Here is a 27,538-nt window from a genome sequence, read left to right as displayed (position 1 = left end):
TGCTCATGCTGTTCCCTCCATCTGGAATGCTTATCTGTTGCACCACCCTACCCCAGCCCTCTGCTCCCTGCCCTCCCACCTTTCTAACTATATTTCAGGCTCTGCCCCAAACCTTCTTCCTTCTGGAAGCCATCCCTAACTCCTGCTGCAAACCCCCTCTTTCAAGCCTGGCTACATTTTATTTTTCTAATGAGACACACTACCTTTAATTTGTGCTTATATTTCTTTTTTTTTTAATTTTTTTTTCAACGTTTTATTTTATTTTTGGGACAGAGAGAAACAAAGCATGAACGGGGGAGGGGCAGAGAGAGAGGGAGACACAGAATCGGAAACAGGCTCCAGGCTCTGAGCCATCAGCCCAGAGCCCGACGCGGGGCTCGAACCCACAGACCGCGAGATCGTGACCTGGCTGAAGTCGGACGCTTAACCGACTGTGCCACCCAGGCGCCCCTGTGCTTATATTTCTTTACGTGCATTATCATTTGCATGTGTTTCCCTGCAGAGTTATTGCCTGTCTTGTACCTGCTCCTGCCTTAGGTTCTGGGGCGGACACATCTGGTTAGAGAAGACGTGGCCTCTGAGGAGGAGTTGGGAGGTTGTGGGGCGGGATGCCGAATGAATCGTGGATTAGAGCGTGGGGCGATGTATGCCATGGGAGGGACCTTTTGGAGAGAAATATCTGACTCAGTGGTGGGATCGCCGGGAGCTCCCCTGGGGAGGCTCCGATGGTGAGTTCCTTGACATTAGAACCTGTCTGGTTCCTTCTGTATCCACTGGAACAACTTAGCAGGGTGCTTTCTGCATGGGAGATGCTCAAAAACAGCCCATGAACGAACAAGTAAAATAAACAAAAGCACAAAAACATGATGGAAAAATCAAAACTCCCGAGTTTTGAGTTAGATACGTAATTTGAATTATATGTTTGGTAACCATTAGGTCCCGGGAAAGACATGGTGAATTTGAGTCGGAAAACATTCTGGGATCTGAAGCCCCCAGACGGCGTGACCCAGAACGTCACAGGAACTAACCCCTTAGGGACATTGTGAGCAGCGTTGCCGTTCCTCTCTCCTCTCGTTTCAAGAAGAAATAGGTCAGAGTAAACCGAACCGGCCGAGCCTTTGATGACATCGTCCTGTCGGTGGGCACCTGTCAACAGGCTCCTCTCTGGGTCAGGAAGGAGCGACGGACGCTGCAGAGGGCAGGAGGGGGTGTCGCACGCTTTCTTGCATCGCGTCTCCGAGAGCTAACGTTTCCACCGCCATTAGTGCAAAGCCTAAAGGTCCTAAGGAGGCCTTGCAGAAAGAGGGACGCGGTGGGCGTTTGAGGAAGAAGTGGGGAGGTGGGGAGAGGGTGGGCAAGGAAGCCCGTCAGGGAGTCCGAGGAAGGGCATTCGCCGTGTCCTCAGCATCCAAATAGCGCCTCGGCAAGCCTGCTGTGGCGCTCCTTTCTCCCGGCTGGGTCGAGTGTGTGGCGGGGTTAGGCCCCCACGGTCTGCCGGCGCCGTGGTGGAATTTCTCCTCTGAGTGGGGCACAGAACCCAGCAAGAAAGGGTCAAGGTGGAGCGGCGGGTGGAAGGCTACTTGATGAAGCCGTTGTAACGTATGGCATCGTATGGCGATCTCCTGATGGCATTACAGAGAAAAGAGACGAATTGATCCTAAGACATTCTTCCAAGGAGGGGGGAGACTTTCTCTTGACTGAGTAAACAGCTTATTGCCAGTGCTCATTAGACATCTTTGAACTGGAGAATAGAGGCTTTGGACTGAATGCCAAAGCGAAGGTGTCTGACATACGTTTATTTGCTAATGAGGGTTGGGTGATCTGTCCAGCAGATTTTCCTTGCAGACGCTGCATTGTGGACCTCTGAGGGAGAAGGTACTTTTATGGATAATAAAAAAAAGAATAATAATTATTAGACACATCTTAAGCACAGAGATCATAAAAGGGAGCGCAGTCCAGCCCAGCTGTCGCCTCGTCAGTGGTAAAGGCTAAGCCGGTCTAGAATTTCATTGACTCATGTCTGAATTATAATTCTTGGTACTAATGTAATTAAAAAGCCATTGCTGCCTCTTACGTTATAAAACAGAAGGATGATCCTATCGTTGCCCACATGAGAAACAGGACAATGTACGTCATTCTATTATAACTTAAAGAAATAACTAAATTTATGTCCCAAAGGATAGATGTTTCATCTCGTTTCTGTTTGGCATAAGCTTTTTCCTGAAGGTTGAAATGTATCTCTCCCTGACAGCAAACAGTTGTAGAGGCCTGGTTGTTGGCATCCAGATATATCAGGGCAAGGAGTATATCACCGGTGACATTTCCAGGGTCAAAGAATTGAGAGCGGAAGGTGATTTTTAAAGGACTCCGCACCTGTGTTATTTTTAACACCAGGTAGCAGAGGCCTAAGAGAGATTTACGATTTGTCGGAAGCCAAGAACTAGTTCTCGGGAGGGACAGGACCATAACGGAGGGACATTGCTGGACGTCTGTCCGGGGCTCCTCCCACTGGGCAGCCCCGCGTCTCCTAGAACATTCAGCATTACTGTGAGCCTTATTGTTCGTGTCCTGTCTCCATGTAAAGGTTCACTGTCCACTACAGAGAAAGCCAGGCATCGCCTGGTTTCAGACTTTCCAAATGATGTGACCTCAGGACCTTTTGGCGAAGCCCCCCGTCAGGTTTAACATACACAGAGATTGTGCGGGGACCTTGTTACAATGCGGACCCTGGCCCTGTGGGTCTGGGGCGGCCCCGAGATGGGATGGCATGCCATCAGAGATCAGACCTCAACATGGGAGGCCACCGCACTCAAGACCTTTCAGAGAGGCTTGGAAGATTCAAAAACTTCCATTGCATGGTTTAGGGCATACACTGTACTAGGGGAGTAAGCTCTCGGGGACTCTCTTATTCTAGAGCAAACTTTGAGAAAATCACAGTACAGGTGAATCAGGTAACTAATGCAGGGAAAGAAAGTCCCTACAGGTACGGCATGCGGCCCTTTACACGTTGCCCAGGCACTAGTTTTTGTTTTAGATTGCTTCCTCTGCACCGTTTTATTGAGATATTAATCGACATACAACATTGCGTTAGGTTGAGGGGTACAACATAACGACTTGATACAGGTATATATTATAAAACGACCACCACAGTGTGTTTGGTTACCATCCATCACCTCCCTTAGTCACAGAAGTTTTTCTCTTGTGATGACAACTTTTAAGATCTACTTTCTTACTGACTTTTGAATGTATGATACATGCTGTACATCTTAGATCCCCAGGAGTGACAAGCTTCTGGTTATAAGATGAATAAGTTCCAGCAACAGGTTGTTTTTATTTATTTATTTATTTTTCAGCCCCCCAGGTTTGCATTCTTTTGGTTACAACTCTTGGTCTTTGCAAAGAGGAGAGAGAGTAATTTCTAACTCTGTATCGGAGACAGATGACTATCATTCTTAGATTTTTTTTTTTTTTTTTTTTTTTTTTTAAATTTTTTTTTTTTTCAACGTTTATTTATTTTTGGGACAGAGAGAGACAGAGCATGAACGGGGGAGGGGCAGAGAGAGAGGGAGACACAGAATCGGAAACAGGCTCCAGGCTCTGAGCCATCAGCCCAGAGCCCGACGCGGGGCTCGAACTCACGGGCTGCGAGATCGTGACCTGGCTGAAGTCGGACGCTTAACCGACTGCGCCACCCAGGCGCCCCCATTCTTAGATTTTAATTAAAGACTTTTTAGAACACAGAACTAAGGCTCTGACTAGCACTGTATGCCTGAGAGAAAAAACCACCACTCTGGAGCCTGGTGGGCATGCTCTCCTCTCCCCTAAAATACTTATCTTCTTGTCCTATTTTACGGTCCATAAGTCAGCGAGCTGAGCGTGACCTCCCGGAACGGGGCCGCTAACTGGCTGTGCCCGCCCGCGGAGGGGCTCCCTGTGGGGCGGCACATTGTCACTCCTCTTTAGGGGTCTGAAACCATCAGCTCTGCTTGTTTACCACAAAAGGAGTTTATTCCGCTTATCATTTACCTTTCCACGTTTTTGTTCCCTCATCCGTCATGAGCACCACTGTGTCAGGCACGGAGCTGCACTCTAACAAAACAAGGATGAAAGACAGTGCCAGGGTCCCTGCCTTCCCGGTGCTGGAAGTCAGAAAACTGACTTTGGAAATCACTGAACTTGGCCCTTACCCCATGCCCAAATCTTTCCCGAAACACCAACCTCCTCAGCCTTCCCCAGCTTCTAATTAAATACCTAGCCAGTGCCCATTTGAGGGGGTTGGCACTTCTTCCAGATTTTTTAGGGAAAAAACAAAAACAAAACACCCTTTGATTGCTTCTTCACCATGGTTTTCCATCCGGGGCAGCTGCTCCAGATACAGCTTTCGTATAAATGTAGTCCTCTGCCTCCCTGTGGCCTGAGGAGATCAGAGCTTTAGTTTGATTACGAAATTTGCCCCATTCCTTCTGTGACATCGTCTTAGGTTTTAAGAATCGATTCTGGCTTTGCAGCTTAACCTTCTGAGTTGGGGAGCGTTACGTGGATTCAGAATGAACGTCGTGTGTTAGGGTTTATAGTACAGGACAGCTTTCCCAGACTGAACAGAGACCCCCAGCAGGCTTTGGGCATGCAACTAATGTCTCCATGGCAGGCACAGTTGGGGGGGGGGGTTTCTCCATGGTGTTAGTGGAGATCTCCTGGTCCTTCTGTCCAAAAGTAGCTCCCTGCTGGCCTTCCCTGTGCTTTTTCTTCAGGGATTGGCCCCATTTTCTGCCTGTGCTGACTTACAGACCCGCTGGACAAATTTGCCCCCTGGATGCAGCGTTTGTGGTTTTATTTACAAAACAGTTTGGCTCAACCTAGCACAGTGGTTTTTGACTTTTTTGGTCTCAGGATTCCTTACAGTCTTAGGAAGTATGGAGGACCCCCAGAGTTTGTTTATTGTGTTTTATCTGTTGATATTTATCGCATTAAATTAAAACTGAGGAACTTAAAAATATTATTTCATTTAATTAGTAAACCCATCGTTTCGTGGTAACATAAATTAACACCTTTTAAATAAAAAGTAACTATATTTTCCAAAACAGAAAAAATTCAGTGAAAAGAGAAGCATTGTTTTCGTTTTTTACAAATGTCTTTAATATCTGGCTTAAAAGAAGACGGCTGGATTTTTTTTTACATTTGTTTTTACATCCAGTCTATTGCAATGTGTTGTTTTGGTTGAAGTGTGTGAAGAAAATTTAGCCTCAACAGATACTTAGTTGGAAAAAGGAGAAGTGTTTTAATAGCAGTTTCAGATGATTTTGGATATTTTTCTTGAACATAACATTTGACAAGTGGCAAATTCTTAAAGGTTAATTGAATGCAGGAATCCGAAGTCGCATCAATGAACTCTTGTGCTGTTAGACATCCATTGATACATCCTATGTTTTGGATCTTCTACCCATGAATGGTTTTTAGAACTTCACCCATTGGTTACTTGGAAAACACAGGAGTCCTACAGTCTCCAAATGTTGACACATTTCATTATACCACAGCACAAAAAATCACATCGGTGATTAATTTCAACTCCAGTCTCATCAGGGAAGGCCTGAAGTATTGGAAATCGATCAAGCTCATAATGGCGGATAAAAATTTTCCAAAATTCTAATTTTTCCTTAGAAGTTTGAACCTTATCCCTGATAGCAAAAACTATTGGTTGTTTTACTTGACAGGCTCATTTCATTCGAGAGAAAATATCTGCTGAGCGGCCAAGTTTGAATAGTTATAGTTCATCAGTCATTCTTTCGAGGAAAAAAAGGTGTCCCATGGAAAGTGGGCCAGTTCACGACTCAAACTACTGCACAGGGAGTGTGTTTTCTTGAGGCAACCCCTGGCCTTGGGGGCCCCAGTGCAGCCAGAGGGCCTTATGCACACCTCCCATTTACCATTTTGTTACAGAGACCATCAAAAGGACATGCAGTCAAGGGTTGCGAGTTGATGACATTTTAACTTTTTACTTCTTGGTCAAGGACATTCTGAGTGCACCTGGCAGTTTTCCACCTGCAAATGCTCGATGGCGATGAAGAGGCATTGACGGCTGCCACAAAGTGTCTGCTTTGATTTGTGTGAAGGCATCAACCTCTCTTCTCACTTTTGTTTTGCACCTTTAGTACCAATTTCAACAGAGTGAAAAAGACACACGTTTTAATTCTATCATAAGATAGTGTTGGCCTCATGGAACCTCTCCCCAGAGGTCGGGGGAGTCCTGCCCTGGTCCAGGCCTTGCCTCTGACGTCTCTACGTTCTGCACATTTAACCTATTTTTCTGCACACCTCCAGGCTAGCTTTGAACAGTCAGCTCTTTCTGTCTTTGACCTTGAAAACCACTTTGCAACTTTTGTCTTTCCTCTGAGATGACTCTCTGAATGGCTTCTTTGTAAACAGCTCTGGGTCACTTTGCTGAAGGCCAGTTTGACAGGTCCTCATTTTTTGTGTGCCCCTTGACCTTCACCCTCAGGGTCTCAGACCATTCCCACCCATACCTACGCCCACCAGCAGCACCCCCCCCACCTCCCGCTGGGGTCCCCAAGGCAGAGCCTTGTCCTTGACTTTTTGTCCATTGTTCCATCCTTGCCAGCCTCTGGCAAAGAGCCAAATCAAAAACAGAGCGTTTCTTGAAATCCTGCTTAAAAGATAAAATAAAAGCGGGCCATTTACAATTACAGAAACCTAAACTGGTTAAAACCAACCTTTCTTGTTACAAGCTCTTTAGGTAGTGAACAATAATGAGGAAATGGAACAGATTGCTTTTCAGAAAATCAGCCTATTTCATTGGGAGAAGAGCCAGGAATTTGCTCCTGGATCTTGCCGTGAGGAGGGTAAGGACAGCGCTGGCATGGAGAGGAAGCCAGATTATAGGGAGCATGGAAGAGCTTGGGTAAGCAGTGTGCCTTGCCTTTTTGCTTAAGCTTGGCACTGACCAGAGGGAGAGAGCGTGATGGTACTCCAAGCGGGAAACTGAGTCAAAAGGAGGATTTTTGCTTCTAGACCTGTGGACGCATTGCGTTGATGTAGGCCAGAGCCAAGAGACTGGCCGATGAGGCAGTGTGGTTGGTGGGGTATAATTAATGGATGAAGTTCCTGGAGGGGATAGTATCAGGAGAGGTGCAGGAGGGCTTTAGACAAGGGGAGGAAAGCTCCCGTCTCTGAGGCAAGTGATGTCAGGCACAAGCAGTGAGAGAACTCTTAAAGTCATGTTTTTATTGAGGCGAAATTCTTCTAGTAGAGAATTAACCACTGGAAGGTGAACAGTTCAGTGGCATTTCGTACATTCGCAGTGATGTGCAACCAGCATTTGTGAAAGCTGAAAGGAGAATAGGGTCACCTGTGTCCAGGGGTTTTAAAATGGAGTCAGGAGGCCCTGAAGGAGGTGGGCCTCGTGCACATCCTCACCGGTGGAACCGGGAGCTTTTGACCTGGGCCAAACTGCAAATGTCCCAAGGACTCGACCTGAACACCTAAAGTCTGCTGCAGGAGAAGATTTCACTTAGCGATGGCCTTAGTAACCACTTACATTCAGTTAAGATTCGTTTTCTGCCAACATCCATCAACATTCTTTGTAAACAACATGTACAGGCTTTCCCTTTTGTCTTTAATGTTTGTTTATTTTTGAGACAGAGGGAGACAGAGCATGAATGAGGGAGGGTCAGAGAGAGAGGGAGACACAGAATCTGAAACAGGCTCCAGGCTCTGAGCTGTCAGCACAGAGCCCGACGCGGGGCTCGAACTCACAGACCGCGAGATCATGACCTGAGCCGAAGTCGGACGCTTAACCGACCGAGTCACCCAGGCGTCCCCCCTTTTCTCTTTAAAAACCCTTGACTTTTGTTCCCTTAGTGGCGGGTGCAGTTTGGATTGCTGCCGGAATCTGGGCTCCCCGAACTGCAATTCTGAGGCCCCGAAGAAAAGCATTTGTTTTATTTTAGCTCTGCCTCTTTTCTCGGTTGACACACCCTTATCTAGTTTCAGGGCATTTTCATCACCCCAAAAGGAAACGCTGTACCCGTTAGGCAGTCACTCCCCATTCGTTCCCCCTGCCCTTGCTGACAACCAACCTGGATTCTCTCTCTATGGGTTTACCTGTTCTTGAGATTTCATAGAAGTGGAATCATACAGTATGACCTTTTAAGATGGCCTTCTTGCTCTTGGTGTGTTTTCCAGGTCATCCATGCCATAGCCTGTACAAGTTCTTCCTTTACACTGTTAAATAATATTCCATTGTATGGCCATGCCACGAGTTGTTTACCCATTTACCATTGATGGAAATTTGGATTGTTTTTCAGTTTGGGGCTATTGTGATAGTGCAGCTATGAACATGGGTGCCCAAGTATTGTGTTTGAGTCCCTGTTTTCAGTTCTTTTGAGTGTATAGCTAAGGAGTAGAATCACTGGGTTGTATGGTAATTCTGGTCAAGGCAGGGTTGGGCCCAGGATATCTGCTCAATCCCAGGTTATCCTTTGCCACCTTGGTTTATTTCTAGGGAATATATGGTAGAGAGGTTTAGAGCAGATGGTACCCTAATACTGCCTTGACTGGAAGCTGGCCAGGAACCTCTCACCTCTGTGACAAAGGGGCAAGACAGGCATCACCCCCCAGCTGTCACACTGGCATGAGCCATCCTATGGGTTTCTTCCTGCAGACTGTCTTCTCCTTGTCCTCCAAGAATAACCCCCAAGAAACTTGGCCCAAACCTGAATGTCTGTTACTCATCAGCAGCAGTGAACTCATCCCGTACTCAACTTCCTTTCACGTAATGGGCATTGGAAGCTAAGATCAGCATTTAATTGAGCCATAAGCATTGTTCTTCCCCAAGTTCACACTGGAGGAGAATTTCCAGTTTAATAATTCTGCAGTTACAAAGTCAATGAGGGGCAGAGGCGCTGGCTTCAGAGGGAATGAGAAAGCTCTCCCTGGAACCCAGCAGGTGCTCAGTGATGGATACACAGAGGGAGGCTACCGCAGGCCCCCAGGGGCCATTGCTGTGAAGGCAAGGACCCTCCTCTATATGACTTTAGGTGGTTTCCACACGATTCTGGCCTGAAAATTCAAGCCGTGTCTTAACCTTAGACAGAGCTGACTATGTGATATGTGCACGGGGATCTCATTTAGGGCTTGAGGGTGGAGGGAAGGGCACAGAGAGTGCTGGTGTGACAGTCTTCCAGGAGTCCACAGAGGTCATAGTAAATGTGGAATGTTCCAGCATTTTCCAGAATATAAAGGTCATTAATTATGTAGGACATCAGAACCGTCGTTTATACATCTCGTTTTTGCAGTTCTGCAACATTCTGGCAGGAAAGGGCAGGAAGAGGAAGCACATGAACACAGAAAATACTGGTGGCAGCTTACACCGTGACATTTATACATTCCATAAATAATTATGCGTGTGTGTCTAGATGTATATCTATGGAAAAACTTAAAAAGTTTCGCTTTTTCTCTCTTTATTTTATGTCTACATTGTAGTTTAATAGCTGCTCTCCTCCTAACTTTACTAAGATGATTTTGGTCTTTCTTTCCTACTTGCTTTTTTTCATTTCTTCACATGCTTTCTTCATCACATTTTATTTACCTGTATCCATTTTCTTTAAAACTACGTGGTCTCGATTTAATTTGGTATATACTGAAGAGCTGGTGAGCAAAGTACAAAAGGTAATCACTACCCAATAGTGCCAGTAACAAAGAGTCAAACAGAGCCATTACAAATCAAGCAAATTAACACAAGGGACATTAAAGGTCAGTGGAGACTGAAATATAACAGCAGTTGAAGTGGGGAGGAAGCCACCTGCTGAGGAAGTTTTGTAAGGGTCTGGAATGGAAAGAGAGCCTACAACAAGATGAGTGGCAAATGCCACGGTTGGTTTGAACTTGGATTCGGTGAAGGGCAAGGCTGCCCCACAGGCCAAGGTCACAGACTGTGGGAACTCACAGTGTAATGTGATCACTTTTCTTCAAGTTGGAATTATCTTCATTGATGTTTCAACCAAAGCTTGCTGCTCTATTTTGGGGGTTTCTTTACACATGGAAGATTTGGGGGATTACAAAAAAACGGTACCATGTTGTGATAGGTAACATCGGAAGCAGCTGCCAAATGTGACTTTTGCCTGCTGGGCTTTTTCAGGTTGCTAAACTAAGTACAAATGTTAAGTATGAGCTTCCATATTTAGATTAGTACAATATTATACGTTCCATTTTCTACTGAAAGAACAATTCATTTTGCAATTAATCAGATAGACTCCATTAAATTCAGCTTGGTTGAAATTCACAGGATGGAGACGTGAGTTGCATTGCTGTGTCCTGATAGAAAGGATCTTCCGCTCACCACAGCCCTGTGATGTGGACATTTTCTTCACCCAGATTATTGGATGTGGATATAGAGTCTCTCGGGAATTAACTTACATGATTTCAGGAAAAGCTGAAATTTAGGAATTTTATAGTACTTCCAAAGGCACTAACATTTAGCTTTGTTTAGAACGGTAAGGAGCATATGAAAGCATTATTTTTGTCATCTAGCTGGAGAGAGGATTCAAGGCTACAGCAAATACCCATGTGTTTAAAGAGAGCGGTTCCTGTATTGGGTCCAGACGATGTCAGTGTGGACTTGCACGCTTGTACAGACCATTCTGATGACGTATGAGGCTTTGTGGCTCTGTGGCAGCCCAGTACACATGGAGGCAGATCAGGGGGGTCAAGGTCCGACCCTGCTACTCACTGATATTGAGTCACTTAATCCCCCCAGAGCCTTCTAGTCACAATGATGTGCAACTAGCACCTGTGAAGCACCTGTGAAGCTGAAATTAAATGGTCACTTGTGTCCAGGGGTTTTCACATGGAGCCGGGAGGCCATTAAGGAGATGGGCCTTATCCCAATGATGGGGATGATGACAAAGCCCATGTCACAGGGCTGAGACACGAACAAGACCTGGCATTAGCACACATCCATATAGGAGCTGGAAGATGTCCTAATGGAAGGTGAAATGAGATCTTTTATGTGGAAGCATTTTGTAAAGTTCTTTACAGATAAAAGGTGGCACATGCGATATGCAAACCAATGAAAATGCCCTTCGTTGCCTCCCATCGGCAGCCATTTTCCTGTGGCCCTTGCTGCCCTTGGTGCTCCAACCCTATTATCCTTGGAAGTTTCTGCTTCCACTCAGCCTGTTTTGAACTACCCAGGAAGACTTCTGGCCTGCACAACACGTTTTAGTTCACTTTAGTGGAAGTCATTTGGGGCTAAGCTCATGTTTAATTTCCTTCTCAGAGATCCAATTTTAAAGGATAATTGTTGGGACAAAGTTCATGCTAGAATTTCTGAATCCAAAGTCCCTAGCATATGCTTTATACATTATCGTTTTTGTTTTGTTTTGTTTTGAAAACCGGTGCTATGAACAAATAAATATTGGTGCAGTTGGCCACAGAAATGGGCAATTGGCAGTTTGTCTGTTACTTTTTTCCCATTGTTTTGAAGTGCTGCTTATTACTTAAGTTTTTTCTTCAAATTTGTATTTAAATTCTAGCTAGGTAACATATAACATTGGTTTCAGGGGTAGAATTTAGTGACTCTTCACTGTAGCTAAATGTATTTTTAATTTTGCCGTTAAAAACTAAAGCTGTTGACAAATACCAATTTTTGCCAGAAATGCTCATGAATATGTAATTGCTCCCCAAGGAGAACCTTGCCAAAAGGGTCTTCTAAAAAATAAGCAAAACCGTGGTTATCAGCCAGCAGTAGTCAGAAGAAATAGATTTATTTTTAATTTTTTCTTTTGGAGGTCTTTACTTTTGAACTGAAGGTTCTTTATTTTTTAAAAAATGTTTTTAAAAAATAAAAGTAACTTGACACTGGTTTCATCTCGTTGCCCATGCTGTTGGACCGAAGGCTGTGGTCTGGGGGTGCTGCGCTGGTGTAAGATCCAAGGATATCTAGGGAGGTCTTTTCCTCTCCAATTCCCTTGACACACCATTCTGGAGGGATGCCTGGAATCCTGTTATTTGAGCTTGATTCCTGTGTAATAAAGGCATGATTTCCTATTTAAATGCAAATGTGCCTAAAATCGTATCAAGCTAAGGTTTTATCTATCATTAAAACTGAGTAACTTAGTTTAGTAAGGGGTTGGTTTTAGTAGGTGTGAGAATAGTAGATAATTCTAGGTGTTGGATATGAGAACAGGGAGCTAGGTTTGGGGAGGTGAGATTTGTCAGCAAATCTGAGCCCTGTGTTTGATTTTCATTTCTCCCCAGCTCTTAGACACAGGGAAGGCTGGTGGTATCTGAGCCAGTCATCTGAGACAGATGTTATGTTAAATAAACTGATCCGATGTCATAAATGACTTGGAGCCTTATTCCATAGCAAAAGCTCATTTATGCATCCCTCAGAGAAGACAGGAATTTGGGCCAGCTGATAGGACTTTTTTTTCTTTCCAACATGAGCATCTAAAAATTATAATGAGAAAACATTAGTTGAGATTGATTCCCATACTGAGGACTGTCCTCTGCGGTAGCCAGAGGACAAGGCGTATTGGCCTGTGTCAGAGCCCTATTCACATGAAAGAGGAAATGAACTTAATGTTTGTTTGTTTGTTTGTTTTTTTCCCAGCACTTACATGGATCTGTGTTTAGCCCAGGGACTTCCACCTCTACATCCCCGTGACATGACATTTCATCATCCCCATCTGATAATGGGGGGATGGAGGCTTTGGGGAATTAACTGTGCATTTTCTTTTTCTCTGAAGAAAGAACCTCAAACCAATATCCTGTTCTAAGAATCCTACGTGAATCATGACAGCATCAAAATGGTTAAAATTTTACATTAACCAAGTAAGTTTGAAAGGAAGATATGAGCAGTGTTAATGTTCCTATACTCAAAATTTGTATGCAGACTTTTCTTTCTTACTCAGAATTGGAGGATTAAATTATTACATGGAAGAGATCATTTCATGTTAATATTACAGATTAATAAAAATAATTTGAAAGCAAGCAAGACTCATCCTGCTTGTGAACTTAACTAATTCTTTTGCCACCCTGAGTTAGATATTTTGATGAGTTTCTTCTGGAAATTATTAGAATGATTCTTTTCTAATTATCTTGGAGAAACACATTTATTAGATATAACCTGCCTTTTTTCTCAGTATTAAAATGATGAAAGCAACAAATGTTTAATGAGATAAGATTTAATTAAAATGAATGATAGGACCTTCCCATCTTTGCTGGTTTCACTTCAATTTGTGTGCCTTTAAATTCAATAAAGTGAGAAATGCATTTGTTAAATCAGGGACTCTATGTAAAATCGTTCACAATAAAATGAAAAGATAGTTGTCGGGTTTTTTTTTTTTCCTTTCCGAATACTGAGGAAATGTTTTTAATCAAATTCCATGGTATCGGGGACAGAACTTTTGGAATTTAGGGTATGATACTTAATATTCAAGATTTACATGTTCTTTCCTTCCTTCCTTTCTTCCTCCCTCCCTTTCTTTTTCTTTCTTTCTTTTCTTTTCTTTCTTTTTCTTTCTTTCTTTCTTTCTTTCTTTCTTTCTTTCTTTCTTTCTTTCTTTCTTTCTTTCTTTCTTATGAAATTTGTTGTCAAATTGGTTTTCATACAACACCCAGTGTACATCCCAAAAGGTGCCCTCCTCAAGCCCATCACCCACTTTCCCCTCCCTCCCACCCCAATCAACCCTTAGTTTATTCTCAGTTTTTAAGAGTCTCTTATGGTTTGCCTCCCTCCCTCTCTAACATTTTTTTCCCTTCCCCTCCCCCATGGTCTTCTGTTAAGTTTCTCAGGATCCGCATAAGAGTGAAAACATATGGTATCTGTCTTTCTCTGTATGACTTATTTCACTTAGCATAACACTCTCCAGTTCCATTCACGTTCCTGCAAAAGGCCATATTTCATTCTTTCTCAGTGCCACGTAGTATTCCATTGTGTATATAAACCATAACTTCTTTATTCATTCATCAGTTGATGGACATTTAGGCTCTTTGCGTAATTTGGCTATTGTTGAAAGTGCTGCTTATAAACATTGGGGTACAAGTGCTCCTATACATCAGCACTCCTGTATCCCTTGGGTAAATTCCTAGCAGTGCTATTTCTGGGTCATAGGGTAGATCTATTTTTAATTTTTTGAGGAACCTCCACACTGTTTTCCAGAGTGGCTGCACCAGTTTGCATTCCCACCAACAGTGCAAGAGGGTTCCCATTTCTCCACATCCTCTCCAGCATCTATAGTCTCCTGATTTGTTCATTTTAATCACTCTGACTACATGTACATTCTTATTTCAATAGGAGAGCAGGGGCTGAACAATCGCCTTCACCTTGCACAAGGAAGGCTGAACTGATGCTTTATATCAGCTCTGCTGTGTTTTGCTTATTTGTTCAACATCTCTCTCTTGAATTGGGTTTGAGCCTATCCACAAGAATACATAAACTACTAAACAACTTTATAGAGGAGGAACACAGATGTGAGGATGGAGGCAAAGAAGAATTACAGGTCCCCTAAGAAAATAAAGCTAGGCTAGTGGTCCATGTACAGGGGAAGACCTGTGTACTGCTAAAGATTAGAACTGGGGCACACACGTATTTGTAGCCATGGCCCATGAATGTAATCCACCACATACGTGAAGGGCCCAACAGGAAGGAAGAGAAACAGGGAAACAGAAGGATAAAGAGAGAAGAAAGAAGGTTAAGAACCACACATCAGAGAGTATCCGACAGGAGCCCTGTCATTAAGGTGAATGTCACACAGGTGGACTATCTCCCCATCTCTGGACTTTGAGTGTCAGATGGTGACAAGGGTCTTGAGCCCTCCATGGCTCATCCCCAAAAGGACAAAAGCTGCCACTCAGGACCGACCTAAGGATAGACCCAGAGCAGTTGGAGTGTTTGAAACAGTCAGGACAGGGAACCTGGGTTTTCTCTGTACGGGAGCAGGTGTTGCACCTTTTACCTGGGCCAGATACAGGCAGCCCCTGTGTGGTCACCACATCCATTTGAGCACTTGACCTTCCCAAGACTTGTGAATGGTCGGTGTGATCTTAATGGGAAAAAAGAGACTGGGTGTTTTGATGATCTTACCGAAGCCTGATTTCTTCCTCCCTCTCTCCCTTTGAACATCTTGTAGTTTCTGCTTTGAGTAATTTTTATTTTTGAAAACTTTTTTTTTCTTTCTGAAATTAAAAAAAAATTACATCCAGGTTAGTTACCATATAGAGCAATAATGATTTCAGGAGTAGACTCCAGTGATTTGTCCCCTACATATAACACCCTGTGCTCATCCCAGCAAGTGTCCTCCTTAATTAATGTCTCTTGCCCATTTAGCCCATCCTCCACCCAGAACCCCTCCATCAACCTTCAGTTCTCTGTATTTAAGAATCTCTTATAGTTTGTCCCCCTCCCTGTTTTTATATTATTTTTGGTTCCCTTCCCTTATGTTCATCTGTTTTGTATTTTAAATTCCACATATGGGTGAAGCCATATGACATTTGTCTTTCTCTGACTAATTTTGCTTAGCATAATACACTCTAGTTCCATCCACATTGTTGCAAATGGCAAGATTTCATTCCACATACATCTTCTTTATCCATTCATCAATCGATGGACATTTGGGTTCTTTCCATCCTTTGGCTATTGTTGATAGTGCTGCTCTAAACATGGGGGTGCATGTGTCCCTTCGAAACAGCACACCTGTATCCTTTGGATAAATACCTAGTATTGCAATTGCCAGGTCGTAGGGTAGTTCTATTTTTAGTTTCTTGAGGAACTTTCATTCTGTTTTCCAGAATGGCTGCACCAGTTTGCATTCCCACCAGCAGTACAAAAGAGATCCTCTTTCTCCGCATCCTCACCAACATCTGTTGTTGCCTGAGTTGTTAATTTTAGCCATTCTGACAGGTGTGAGATGGTACCTCATTGTGGTTTTGATTTGTATTTTCCTGATGAGGAGTGATGTTGAGCATCTTTTCATGTGTCTGTTGACCATCCGGATGTCTTCTTTGGAAAAGCGTCTATTCATGTCTTTTGCCCATTTCCTCAATGGATTATTTGTTTTCGAGTGTTGAGTTTGATAAGTTCTTTATAGATTTTGGATACTAACCCTTTATCTGATACGTCATTCGCAAATATCTTCTCCCATTCCACTGGTTGCCTTTTAGTTTTGCTGATTATTTCCTTTGCCGTGCAGAAGCTTTTTATCTTGATGAGGTCCCAGTAGTTCATTTTTGCTTTTCTTTCCCTTGCCTCTGGTGACATGTTGAGTAAGAAGTTGCTGTGGCTGAGGTCAAAGAGGTTTTGCCTGCCTAAGCCTGATTTCTAATCTCTGCTTATATCAAATCTCACTTGTGATTTTATTTGATTTTCATTACCTCAGACAGGAACAGGGAACAGGGAAGAGGGACAAGTCAACTACTTATTCATCCTGTTTTACTGATACAGTTATTTTATTTGCAAGTCTTAGACTTCTCAGTTTTTAGAACCGGGAGATCGTAGATTTCTGTTGTCCAAGCCACCCAGTCTGTGGCCCTTTGTTATGGCAGCCCTGGCACATTCATGCCATGAGAGTAGGAAAGAAACCCATGAGGTGGTTGTCAGCACCCCAGGGTGGCATGAAATCACCTGCAGGAAGATAGTGGCAGTGAGGATTTGTGGCCTCATGGGACTGCAACCGAGGTGCATCAGATCTAAGATTTCAAGAGGCCTTGGAGGTCGTCCCCTTCAAATTCCCACCTAGTGCATAGATGCTTCTGTCATCCCCCTTTTCAGAATGGTGTTTGATCCTCACCCTTCATACTTTGTAACTTGATTCCTTGCATTTATGAATATCTTAAATTGTAAGAATGTCTTTGCAGTGAGACTGAATCTGCCTCCCGTGGCCTCTGAGGGGCTGTGTGACCTTGAGCAAACTACTTACATTTTCTGAACTGTTTCTTATTGGTGAAATAGAAAAATTATTCTGATCTTACAAGACTGTTGGGAGGATTAAGTGGCTCTTCAGCATATGGTTCTTGGCATATAGTGGGGTCTTTTTTTCAGTAGATGCTTGTTGGGTACCCTGCCCTGTCTCCGTCGGCTTCCTATCCGCAGAAGTTACCACTGGTTGAACATCTTTGCTTTACATTTAAAAATGTAACTCAAAGTGGGTTTGCCATCTGAGGTAGCTTGAGGAAGATGTTACAGGATTGGTCTTTATTTTTCAATGAGTCCTTCTCATCAATAATTTATACCTCAAAATGTCCTTTTTATTAAAGCTTTTTCTTTACCATTTTCTTTTCATGTAACAAAAGAAATAACTAGAAGACTAGATGAAATTTTAAGATAAGAAAATTAGAATGGTATCTCATTTACTTGTGGGATCAGCCTGTTATCCCTGCCCCCCCCCCCCCCCCCCCAGGGAAATTCAATACAAGATGAATTTTCAGTGACTTTTTTTTAAAGTCAAACTTTACATTTGCTAATGGATTATAACTTTTCATCAAATAAATGCACAGATACTGATGAGCTGAAGATCCAGGCTGATTCCATTGAAATCTTATGCTTAATTACAGCCATGCTCAAAGTGCTGAGAACACAGAAGTTGCCAGGATATGGTTAGAAACTGCTTTTGAATGTCTCCATTCTGCCAATCCATATATCCACTTTTAGAGAGAAAGCCTTTTACAAAATTTTTTGAAAGACATTTACTTTCTTCTCCCTTGAGTAATAAAGTAAACTTCAGTGTCCTTTGGAAGGAAAGAGCAGGGCTCTCATTTATTATTGTTCCTATTTTTCAGAATTTAACATTTAAGCCAAAGAGATGAATTCTAGGAATTCATGAATGTCAAGTTTTGAATTTAATATTTATATGATCTTCATATTTTCTTTCTTTCTTTCTTTCTTTCTTTCTTTCTTTCTTTCTTTCTTTCCTTCCTTCCTTCCTTCCTTCCTTCCTCCCTCCCTCCCTCCCTCCCTCCCTCCTTCCTTCCTTCCTTCTTTCCTTCCTTCCTTCCTTCCTTCCTTCCTTCCTTCCTTCCTTCTCACCTTCCTGAGAGAGAGAGAGAGAGAGAGAGAGAGAGAGAGAGAGAGCAGGGGAGGGGCAGAGAGAGGATCCCAAGCAGGCTTCATGCCCAGTGCAGGGCCCAACTTGTGGCTCCATCTCATGACTGTGAGATCATGACCAGAGCCTGAATTGAGTCGGACGCTTAACTAGCTGAGCCACACAGGTGCCCCGATCTGCATGTTTTCCAAGCTTACTTTTTGTATTTAAATAAGCTGCTGTGTTTGAGATGAATGAACCCAAATAGAAGAGCAATACTATGTCTGAGGCTAATGACAAATAAGATTGTCAGCCATAAGCAAACTCAAGCATATTGTTTAAATTATATGTGTAATGAATGAGCAGTAAGACCCAGCCAATAGACAAAAATTTTAAAAATGTAATTCATAGTGAGTTTCCCTTTGAGATAGCTTACTGTGTTCCCAGCAGGAGGCAACACTTTGTCTCTATGGCTGGGCTCCAGGGGTCTGTGCGTGGCCTGGGCTCAAAAAAAGGCATGTGTAGGGATTTTTATATCATAATAAGCATTCTCAGGTAGTCTCTTAAATTTTACATCCAGATAATCATTTCTGCCTCTTGAAATACCAAATCTGGGTTTAGTAAAAGGCTAATTCTACTTGTCTAAAAGAGCATGCTAGACTAGTGTTCTGAGCCTTCAGTTATAGCTCACCTATGCTCAACCAAACAAAACTGTGTGCTATGGTTAATCCTTTTTATCTAAGTTTTAGTGTTTGTCAGCTATGTGTTTTCAGACCCAAACGACCATCCAGTCAGTTTCCTAGGAGCTGGAATAATAGGTCCTTGGCTAAGGACCGCCAGGATGAGGCTTCTGTGGCTTCCATGTCCACAGATTCAGAGTCAGTGCATTTTGGGGGTGATGGGACAGCTCAGGCTGGAATCTGAGCCCTCTTGTGTTATTACACTAGGCAGTGGGGACTCCCTGCCTCCTTTTCCTAAAGTGCACTCACGGCAGTGTAAGCTCTCTGCAAGAGGGTCTACAGAGATCCCCTACTCAGGGAATCATTTTCATGGACAGTTGCACTTGGGCTCCCTCATTAACTAGGAGCGGAAAGATTCCAGAGATTTCTCTTGCTAGGAAACAGACTCTACTTCCTGACCCTGCCAGCGTCCAGAGAACTGGTTTAGAGAGGTCTTCTCTAAGCAGGAATTGCTCTCCTGTTGGAGCCCTGGGCTGGGTGTGCCCTGCTCCTGACCTCTGTGTGCTGGGGAAGCTGAGAGGCAGGCCTGCCTTCCCCTGCGCAGGATTGGCTGAGCTGCTCTTCCAGAAGACTCTGCTGTTTAGAGGGAATCTGTGACATGATTCATGTTGTCCACAGAAGAAAGCATGCATGTCAGTCTAGGGCAAGGGGTGCTTCTCCTGGTGTTCTGGATAGGAAATCAGTTTCTGGAGTGGGAACTCACACGTGGAGGACTCAGTGATGTAAACACAATGTTCTCCACAGCATCCCTACTGTAAAGGCACTAGCAGATTGCACAGGGAGGATCCGGACACGTGATACGGAGTGTGATTCTCATTTGCCAAAGTTGTGTCTTTCCTTCCTTGAGACTCAGCCAGATGCTTACATAAAAACAACAGAAGTTCTTTTTTTTCTTCCTAAATGTTTATTTATTTATTTTTGAGAGCGAGTGTGAGCAGGGGAGGGGCAGAGAGAGAAAGAGAGAATCTGAAGCAGGCTCTGTGCTATTAGCACAGCGCAGAGCCTAATGTGGGGCTCAAACTCACAAACCATGAGATCATGCCCTGAGCTGAAGTTGGATGCTTAACCAACCAAGTCACCCAGGTGCCCCCAAAACAACAAAATTTCTTTTTTTTATTAAAATTTTTTTTAATGTTTTTATTTATTTTTGAGACAGAGAGAGACAGAGCATGAACAGGGGAGGGGCAGAGAGAGAGGAAGACACAGAATCCCAAGCAGGCTCCAGGCTCTGAGCTGTCAGCACAGAGCCCGACATGGGGCTCGAACTCACAGACTGTGAGATCATGACCTGAGCCGAAGTCGGACACTTAACCGACTGAGCCACCCAGGCACCCCCCAACAAAATTTCTTACTGTGGAGATTTTTGAACATTTATAAAAGTGAGAGTAATTTGGCAAACCACCATGTCTGTGTCTCCTTTTTCCAATAACTAGCGGTTCATTAGCTAGAGTTTTGACCTTGCAGATGTTCATACATTTCACTGCGAATAGCCCAGATGTTGTTTGCAACCAGACTGGTCCCTGATGGAAGTGGAAATTAGTCCAGGGAGTCTTTGGCCAGGAGTGGCTCAAATAATCTCCTTTCCATTTTCAGGGCTTTAGGGGCCCATTAGTCACCTTTTGGATTGGGACTTATCCCCCAACTTTTGTCCCAGTATCCCCTGGAGTAAGCATGTGTGGATTATGGCTGTGATGCCATCTTAGCAGAACGCAAGACCCTCAGAGATAGACAAGGAAGTAGAAGACCCCTTACTTGCACAGAAATGTCCTTCAAGGCTACCCTCAAACAGCCTGTTAGGAAGTCAGCTCAATTCAGTGAACACTCAGGCATCTATTACGTATGAGTAACTAAAGTTCTAGATGTCAAGGACCTCCAATTCTGGCGAAGAAGTTTCTAATCAAAGTTTTCAAGTGTGTCCATGAGTGATGAGGCACTTTATGTACAAGAGATACTTTCAGCCCTCAGGATGGATATTTTTACTCTATTTTGAAACCTCATTTGAATAAATTTGACATTATTCTTAAGACTAAAAGAAATTAGAATCAGCGAATCAAAAGGACAATCATGCTGATAAGGAAGGCAGCCAGACAGCAAGAGAGGAGGTAGACAAACCAGACAATCTGGAGCAAGAACCAAAATACCACAGTTGTTGGGGTTATTTTTAGAGTCAGGGTGAAGGGCGCCCCACATGCACTTGGGATACACAGACCATCATGGTGATGATAGGACAGTATCCAGCTATGAGTGGAAAAGGTTTGGAATCGATGATGCAGGTTTAAGCCTTGACCTTATACTTGCTGCCTGGGACACCTTCCAGAATGTATCTGTCCTCTCTGTTGAGTCTGTTAAGTTCCTAAAATAGGTTTGATAATAGCCACCTGACAGATGTGGTGAAGATTAATGAGGAAATTCAACGTAAGCAAGCTCTATAAACAATGAGATTCACTGTCTAGTCAGCTGGGACTTTTATGTTCATGCTGATATCACTGGGGCACCAAAAAGAGATAAGTGTGTTTTCTGTGTACTTTGTTTAAGGGAGGGTAAAGTAGAACAATGAATTCCGATTCCTGACAGAGAGAGAGAAAGCTCTTCGGAAAACGTGTCTCTGTGGGATCATTTGTTTATGACAATTAGGCTTTACTGAGAAGTGAAAATCGCAGAGAATGAGACAGAAAGAGTAGGTGGGGCTAGATTGCCAAGGGCGTTCTGTGCCTTGCTGGGGAATATGGGCTTATCAGACATTTGACTCCATATTTCATAAAGTTGGAATATTAAAAAATACAAAAAAAATAAGTCAGAGTCAGTGAAGATCTAAGTTAGAATGCAATATCCAAGTCAGGAAGAGGAAATAGCCATATAGGTCACAGAACCCTAGGCGGGTGTTCAAGGTGAACTTGCGGTAGACAGAGCATACTACAGCCAAATCAAAAAGGAGGAAACCTGGGCAGTCACATGGTCCGTGTTGTTCACGAGGACAAAACATCAGCTCTCACCACTAGCATAACTTTTACTGGCACTTAAATGAGCGAATTTTCCTGGGCAGGACTTTATAAAGGAGGCACCAAGTGATGTATGGCACAAAATGTTCTCACCAGAGTCCTTTCGGAAAATACAATAATAGGAGGTTTAAGAGGGATGTTTCTTATAGGGACCTTCTCTTCCCCTTCCCTACTTTATTTTTCCCCGTGGCATTTATCACCTCATTCACTACATTGTTTACCTGTTTGTTTTATTTATTGTCAGCCACAGTACACTAGATGATAATTTCTAAGAGATAGTCCTCTGCATGTTTATGCTTCCAGGACCAAGGACAGTGCCCGTGTGGCTGAATAGATGAATGCAGGTGTCACAGCAGCTTTTTAAACCTGGACCTTTTCAAAGTGAGCTTCCTCCCACTTAGAAAGTTTCATTAATGCACAAATGGAATATTTGACTTCAAACTGTTGAGGAAAATTGAGACTCTGCACTGGGCTTTGAAATTAATCTCTTTTCATTTTACTTGAAAAGTCCTTTTACGTACAACTACACAATAACTTTGCAAGGAAATATCTTTCTGTAATTTCGCTAACCGACTAGTTTTAAGTAAGTCCGTTTTGCCTTTTGTGCTGGTTAAGTGAATTGGACCTAATTAGTGATATTATAGTGGGTGAAACTTCTCAAGGTTGGTGTAACAGTTAACAGCTTTCACTGATCACTGGTTTCCACAGCAAATATGCCAACAACGTAGTTTCCTAATACACATTCATGCTTCTTACAAATCAAGTCTTGCAAGTAGTAAAACAGACCTCTCGATATAGGAAAGCTGGTTGTTCTTAGAAGATAGACTTAGGAAGAAATCTAATGTTATGGACGTATGATACAGAATACATAAAAACCTCACTAACATCTTGTGGTCATGGGTATGTAAACATTTCTTAATCTTCTTCCTGATCCATCAGCCAAAGTTTAAGAATCAATTCTGTGGTTTTTCTTGGTCAAAAACCATTGTTTCAACAGTTTCTTGAAGTTTCTTTCCAGCTTTCTGCTGAAAACAAAGCAAAACAAAATGTGCGGCTTCTGTTTTAGCTTCAGAGTCAATCAAAGATAACTTGAAGATATTTGATTTGGGGCTTTTAATAGTTTATTTCCACCAGCAACATATTTTCCATGGGACACAACAGAAGAATTATATGCAAACTACATCCCCCAAATAGCCAAGGAAATTGATCTGTGACGTGGAACTTCTGGATACAAACCAAGTAAATTTTAGAAGACAGCTGCCAGAAATAATGACACATAATAATTTATTATGATGCTGAGACCCATTTCGGAATTGTACGAGCTGGACACGCACAGTGTTTACATTTCAAAGGCAGTCGTAAATCCACAGATGCACAAAGGGCTCAAGACGCATCTCTGAAGATATCCAAGGTGCATTGTGTTGCACACTTGGACAAGGACAAGATTTTCCTTAGCAGATAGTTCTAGAAAAAGAGTTTCCTATTTACAAGACTGCCTTTCTAACAGTCCTTGATGCAACTTCTCCCAGCTTCCAACTATAGAGTCTGTGCAAACACACACAAAGGGAAGAAAACTCACAGTATCGTGAGAAACCAGACAAGAAGTCAACTGTTGCTAGCAGGCAGAGGGAATTTTCCATTTGCCCCAAAGAGGTGTGAGAGAGGATGGAAACAGAAGGCAGAAAATTTAACTCTAACTTAAGAAGAAAAGCCATTGCTTTTATTCTACTTGTTCTGGTTTCTAACATATAATTGAAGAATGCATTCTGAAACTTAAAAAGAGTTGATTATGCAGATTACAAGGATTTCTCATATCCCCTTAACGAAAATGCATTCAATTAACAAAAGAAACACACCTACATAAAACCTGGCAGTTGGTCCAGCTAAATGTCATGTTTGACCGTCTGGCCTCTTGCTTGGTTGCTGAGGTCAGGGGTCCATCCACTCCTGGTTTGGTCACTTTTGGTGAGGAGCGTCCTGTTATGGTTTAAACTATGATCTCACTGTGCACAGGACAGCCTTTCTTAGAAAAAGAGTCTGTTGGGATGGGGCAGGTTAAATGGAAAGCGCTCAAAGTATAGCTCCAAATAGAATGCATCCATAACACAAGTTTGCATAATGCCTCTGGGGTGTTCCTTCTAGGAATGCAAGGTGGGGTGAGGAGGAGGGCATTTGAACATTCACAGATTGCTAGGTCAAGGACCGAAAGAAAGAGATTATTGTTTTTTAAGAAGCTAAAATGGCATTTGATACAATTCAGTCATTGTTCCAGTTTTCTACTTAGTGGTAAATTCCGCAGACCTCCCTTCGAAATCAAGCTTATTCTTGAAGAGCCACCAATGCAACCATGAGGACTGGAGAAGGGAAGGGGGCATTATCATTATTTGCAACTGACATGCACTTTGGGGCAGGGTTGTTTTATCTAAAAAAAAACCAAGAGGATCAAGTAAAAGCTCTGATCTGTAGTGAGAGCTCAGCATGATGGCCAGTAATATAACTCTAGCATTTTATATGTCAGTAAAAACCGCTAAGAAGTATGATGGGTATTATCAGAAAAGGATGAGAGTGTTTTGTAGCTCATTAATGGTAGCTACAAAGAAATCTAAATATGCAGTAGTACATGTATCAAGAAATGGGCAAGAACTATTAAACTTGATTGAGAGGCAAATATATACATATATATTAAAGAGAGGAATGGAGACGTTTCCTCCTTCAGGAGGAAGGAAGGCACCGTGGTGTGCTTGGGGGTCAGGGACCCGGGTGGGGATTCTGAGTTAATAACACCTGGAGAAGAGGGAAGAGTCTCTCTCTGAGATTGGAGGCAGAGGGCTGGGACTGGGGAGGAGGAGGTGAGAAGAAGGGTGGGCTTGGGAGAGTCTGTGGGTGGGGCTTTGGATGGGTAGAGATTTGAATACCTGCCTCATGTAGGGGCTTGGGGAATGCTGGGAAGGTGCTTTTTTCTGTTTTGTTTTGAGTTTTTGTAAGTAGTAAGCTTTGCTCATACATTGTTCCTTTGTTTCCTCCATTCCCCTCTTCATGAAGATCTGCAGTAACAACATACGTTGCTTCACATGGGACTTGGGGCCAGATTAGTGTTTCTTTTAGATGGTTGCCACCTTCAGGCACTAAGGCCTTAAGAAGAGAGCAGGAGGGCTCGGTTTTACTTGGATTTTACAACTCTCTCAGAAATGAAGCTCCCAACCAAATGTAGTGCTCTGAGTCAATGGTCTTGTTACCAAGATAGCAGTGATATAAACCAAACAAAAAGTTTACTTGGATTATACTCCTTTTCTTTTCCCTTGCTCTCAGATCATCTGCATAGCTGTACGTTGAGGCTAATTTACAGGGTGATTCAGTAAATTCTTTCAGTGCTCTGGAAGGTGGTCAGAGTAGGACATTTGATGATTTTGTTGTTGTTGTTGTTGTTGTTGTTGTTGCAAGTGCTGACTGTGCTGAAGGATTTTAGCTGGTTGGCATGACATCTAATTTAATGGCTATAGCACAATGTATCTGCTCTAGCAAAACTGTCATTTCCATGTCAGGTCAGCAAAACTTCATTTTTGCTTAAAATAAAGTTATCTTTTCCACTTCTATTTTTAGTAAGATTGAAAATGGTTGGGATAAATATCAATAAAAAAGAATGAGAAAAGTAAATGTTTGAAATTAAAATGTAAGGACATACATACAATATCTCTCAAAGCTATGATTGTAATCAGATCAAAATATAAGTGATGTGATGAAAACATTCATTATTGGTGTAATTATAAAATGAAGCCGTGCCTTTGAACTTCGAGTTACATTTTAGAGCCAAAGCATACATTTTAGAGGACTCAGGTAACATATATGATATGTTTGTGTTTCAGGCAACTTTTTCCTGTAGCTGTGATGATCAGTATGTGGGCACTTTCTGTGAAGAATTTGATGCTTGCCAGAGGGAGCCTTGCCAGAACAACGCCAGCTGCATAGATGCAAATGAAAAACAAGACGGGAGCAATTTCACCTGCGTCTGCCTTGCTGGTATGATTTCCATAGATAATAGTTACTACCTATCTCTCTGTAGAATATACATATTAATTAAGGACGCGTAAGCAACGCATTGTCCAGCTGTTAGACAAGGCAGCTTGAAGATCTCATTTGATGCTATTGATGTGTGCCTCATTTGAAGAAGGATGGAAGAAGGAAATCCACATGGGGATAGACATTATTGTTCCTTGGCTCGCTTTCTGACATTAGGATGCTTCTGTCTTAGCGGTCCTCCATTTTTGTTCTGGGATAATGCTATGCTTGGTCAAAGAGAGGTCTGAACATTTCAGAAACAATCCTGCAAATACGCACTGAGTGTAGACTGGGACTGTGCTGGGTGATTATGCTTAGTAACAAGAAAAATCTGGAATAAACTGTGCGGGGTGCTATGTAAAGCCACCTCATCCTCCCGTTTTTGTTAATTTCCTTTTGTTCATGTGTGTTCCTTAAGCTGAGTTCTTGGTACACTGTTCTCCACAGTGGGGAAGGTCTTCAACGTTCTTTGATCAGTGTGAGGGATTCGTGGGTTTTACATGAGACTTTCGAATCCTTGGAGCACAATGGGTGACCAGTAGGAGAACACAGAAGCCAGTATGCCCACAGACTTCTGTGTTCCACAGTTATCTCAATTGACTTAACTGCTCAGCCAATTCAGTTATTAGCCCTCAAGGAGCAGGAATGCATTACCGTGAACATTCTGATACGCTCTTTCGATACAGCTTAAAAGCAAAACCCAAATTTCTCCTTTTTCACTATAAGATAATGTGCAAAACTGGCATCACCTTTCCTTTTCCATCTCGTCCTGTTGCCAACATTGGCCCCTGGGTGGGGATTCAGGAAGAGGTGGGAGTTGGGGAAGGCCAGAGGGATAGAGAGAAGGGGCAGTTGGAGTGATGGAAGTGCTCACTGTCAGAAACGGGACCGAACGATGCTGAAGCTTATATGAATACACGAAAGTTCTTCACTCATCTCTTCCAACCAAAAGATCGATCACAGGGATAGGTAAATAACCTGATAAATTCTTTCCAGACCCAGTGTGTGTGTGTGTGTGTGTGTGTGTGTGTGTGCGCGCGCACGCGTGCGCACGTGCACGCGCATCTACATGTGAGCGTGTATATTTCTCTTGGACATCAGATGGTTATTTTTCTTTTTTTATTTTTTATTTATTTAAAAAAAAATTTTTTTTTAACGTTTATTTATTTTTGGGACAGAGAGAGACAGAGCATGAACGGGGGAGGGGCAGAGAGAGAGGGAGACACAGAATCGGAAACAGGCTCCAGGCTCTGAGCCATCAGCCCAGAGCCCGACGCGGGGCTCGAACTCACGGACCGCGAGATCGTGACCTGGCTGAAGTCGGACGCTTAACCGACTGCGCCACCCAGGCGCCCCCAGATGGTTATTTTTCTATACGCTTTTTAAAAAAAAGTGATTATAGCATGTGTGTATTTGCCAGTACATCATAGACAACCTTTCACGTCACTACATATGGATTTGCCTCATTCATTTTAACAATCACACAGCGTGTCTCCTAAATTTGTATCTCCAGGTCAGACTCCCTCCAGACCCCCTTATCTACTGCTTACTTGACATCCCCCTTGAGATGTCCCGGGCCACCTTAAGCTCAGCCATTGCACAGTTGAGCTCATCATGCCCCAGCCCCACTCTGCTCAGCTTCCAGTGTCCCGTCTATTTCCATCAGCTGTACATGTATCTGCAAGTCGTCCTGGGTGCCTCCCTCTCC

General features: G+C 43.1%; 1 protein-coding gene across 2 annotated transcripts in view; it reads left to right on the top strand.

Moving 5' to 3' along the window:
• The window catches only part of DNER (delta/notch like EGF repeat containing), a 322,783-nt gene that overhangs the window by 174,902 nt on the left and 120,343 nt on the right, over nt 1-27,538 (top strand). For both annotated transcript variants that reach the window (XM_043578058.1, XM_043578059.1), the window contains exon 6: nt 25,638-25,791. In XM_043578058.1, coding sequence (XP_043433993.1) covers nt 25,638-25,791 — 154 coding nt within the window. The remainder of the gene's footprint in view (nt 1-25,637; nt 25,792-27,538) is intronic.

Source organism: Prionailurus bengalensis, chromosome C1, assembly GCF_016509475.1.
Source record: "Prionailurus bengalensis isolate Pbe53 chromosome C1, Fcat_Pben_1.1_paternal_pri, whole genome shotgun sequence".
NCBI lineage: Eukaryota > Metazoa > Chordata > Mammalia > Carnivora > Felidae > Prionailurus > Prionailurus bengalensis.
Note: the sequence above shows the minus strand (reverse complement) of the source record. Positions and strands in the feature narration are given on the sequence as shown.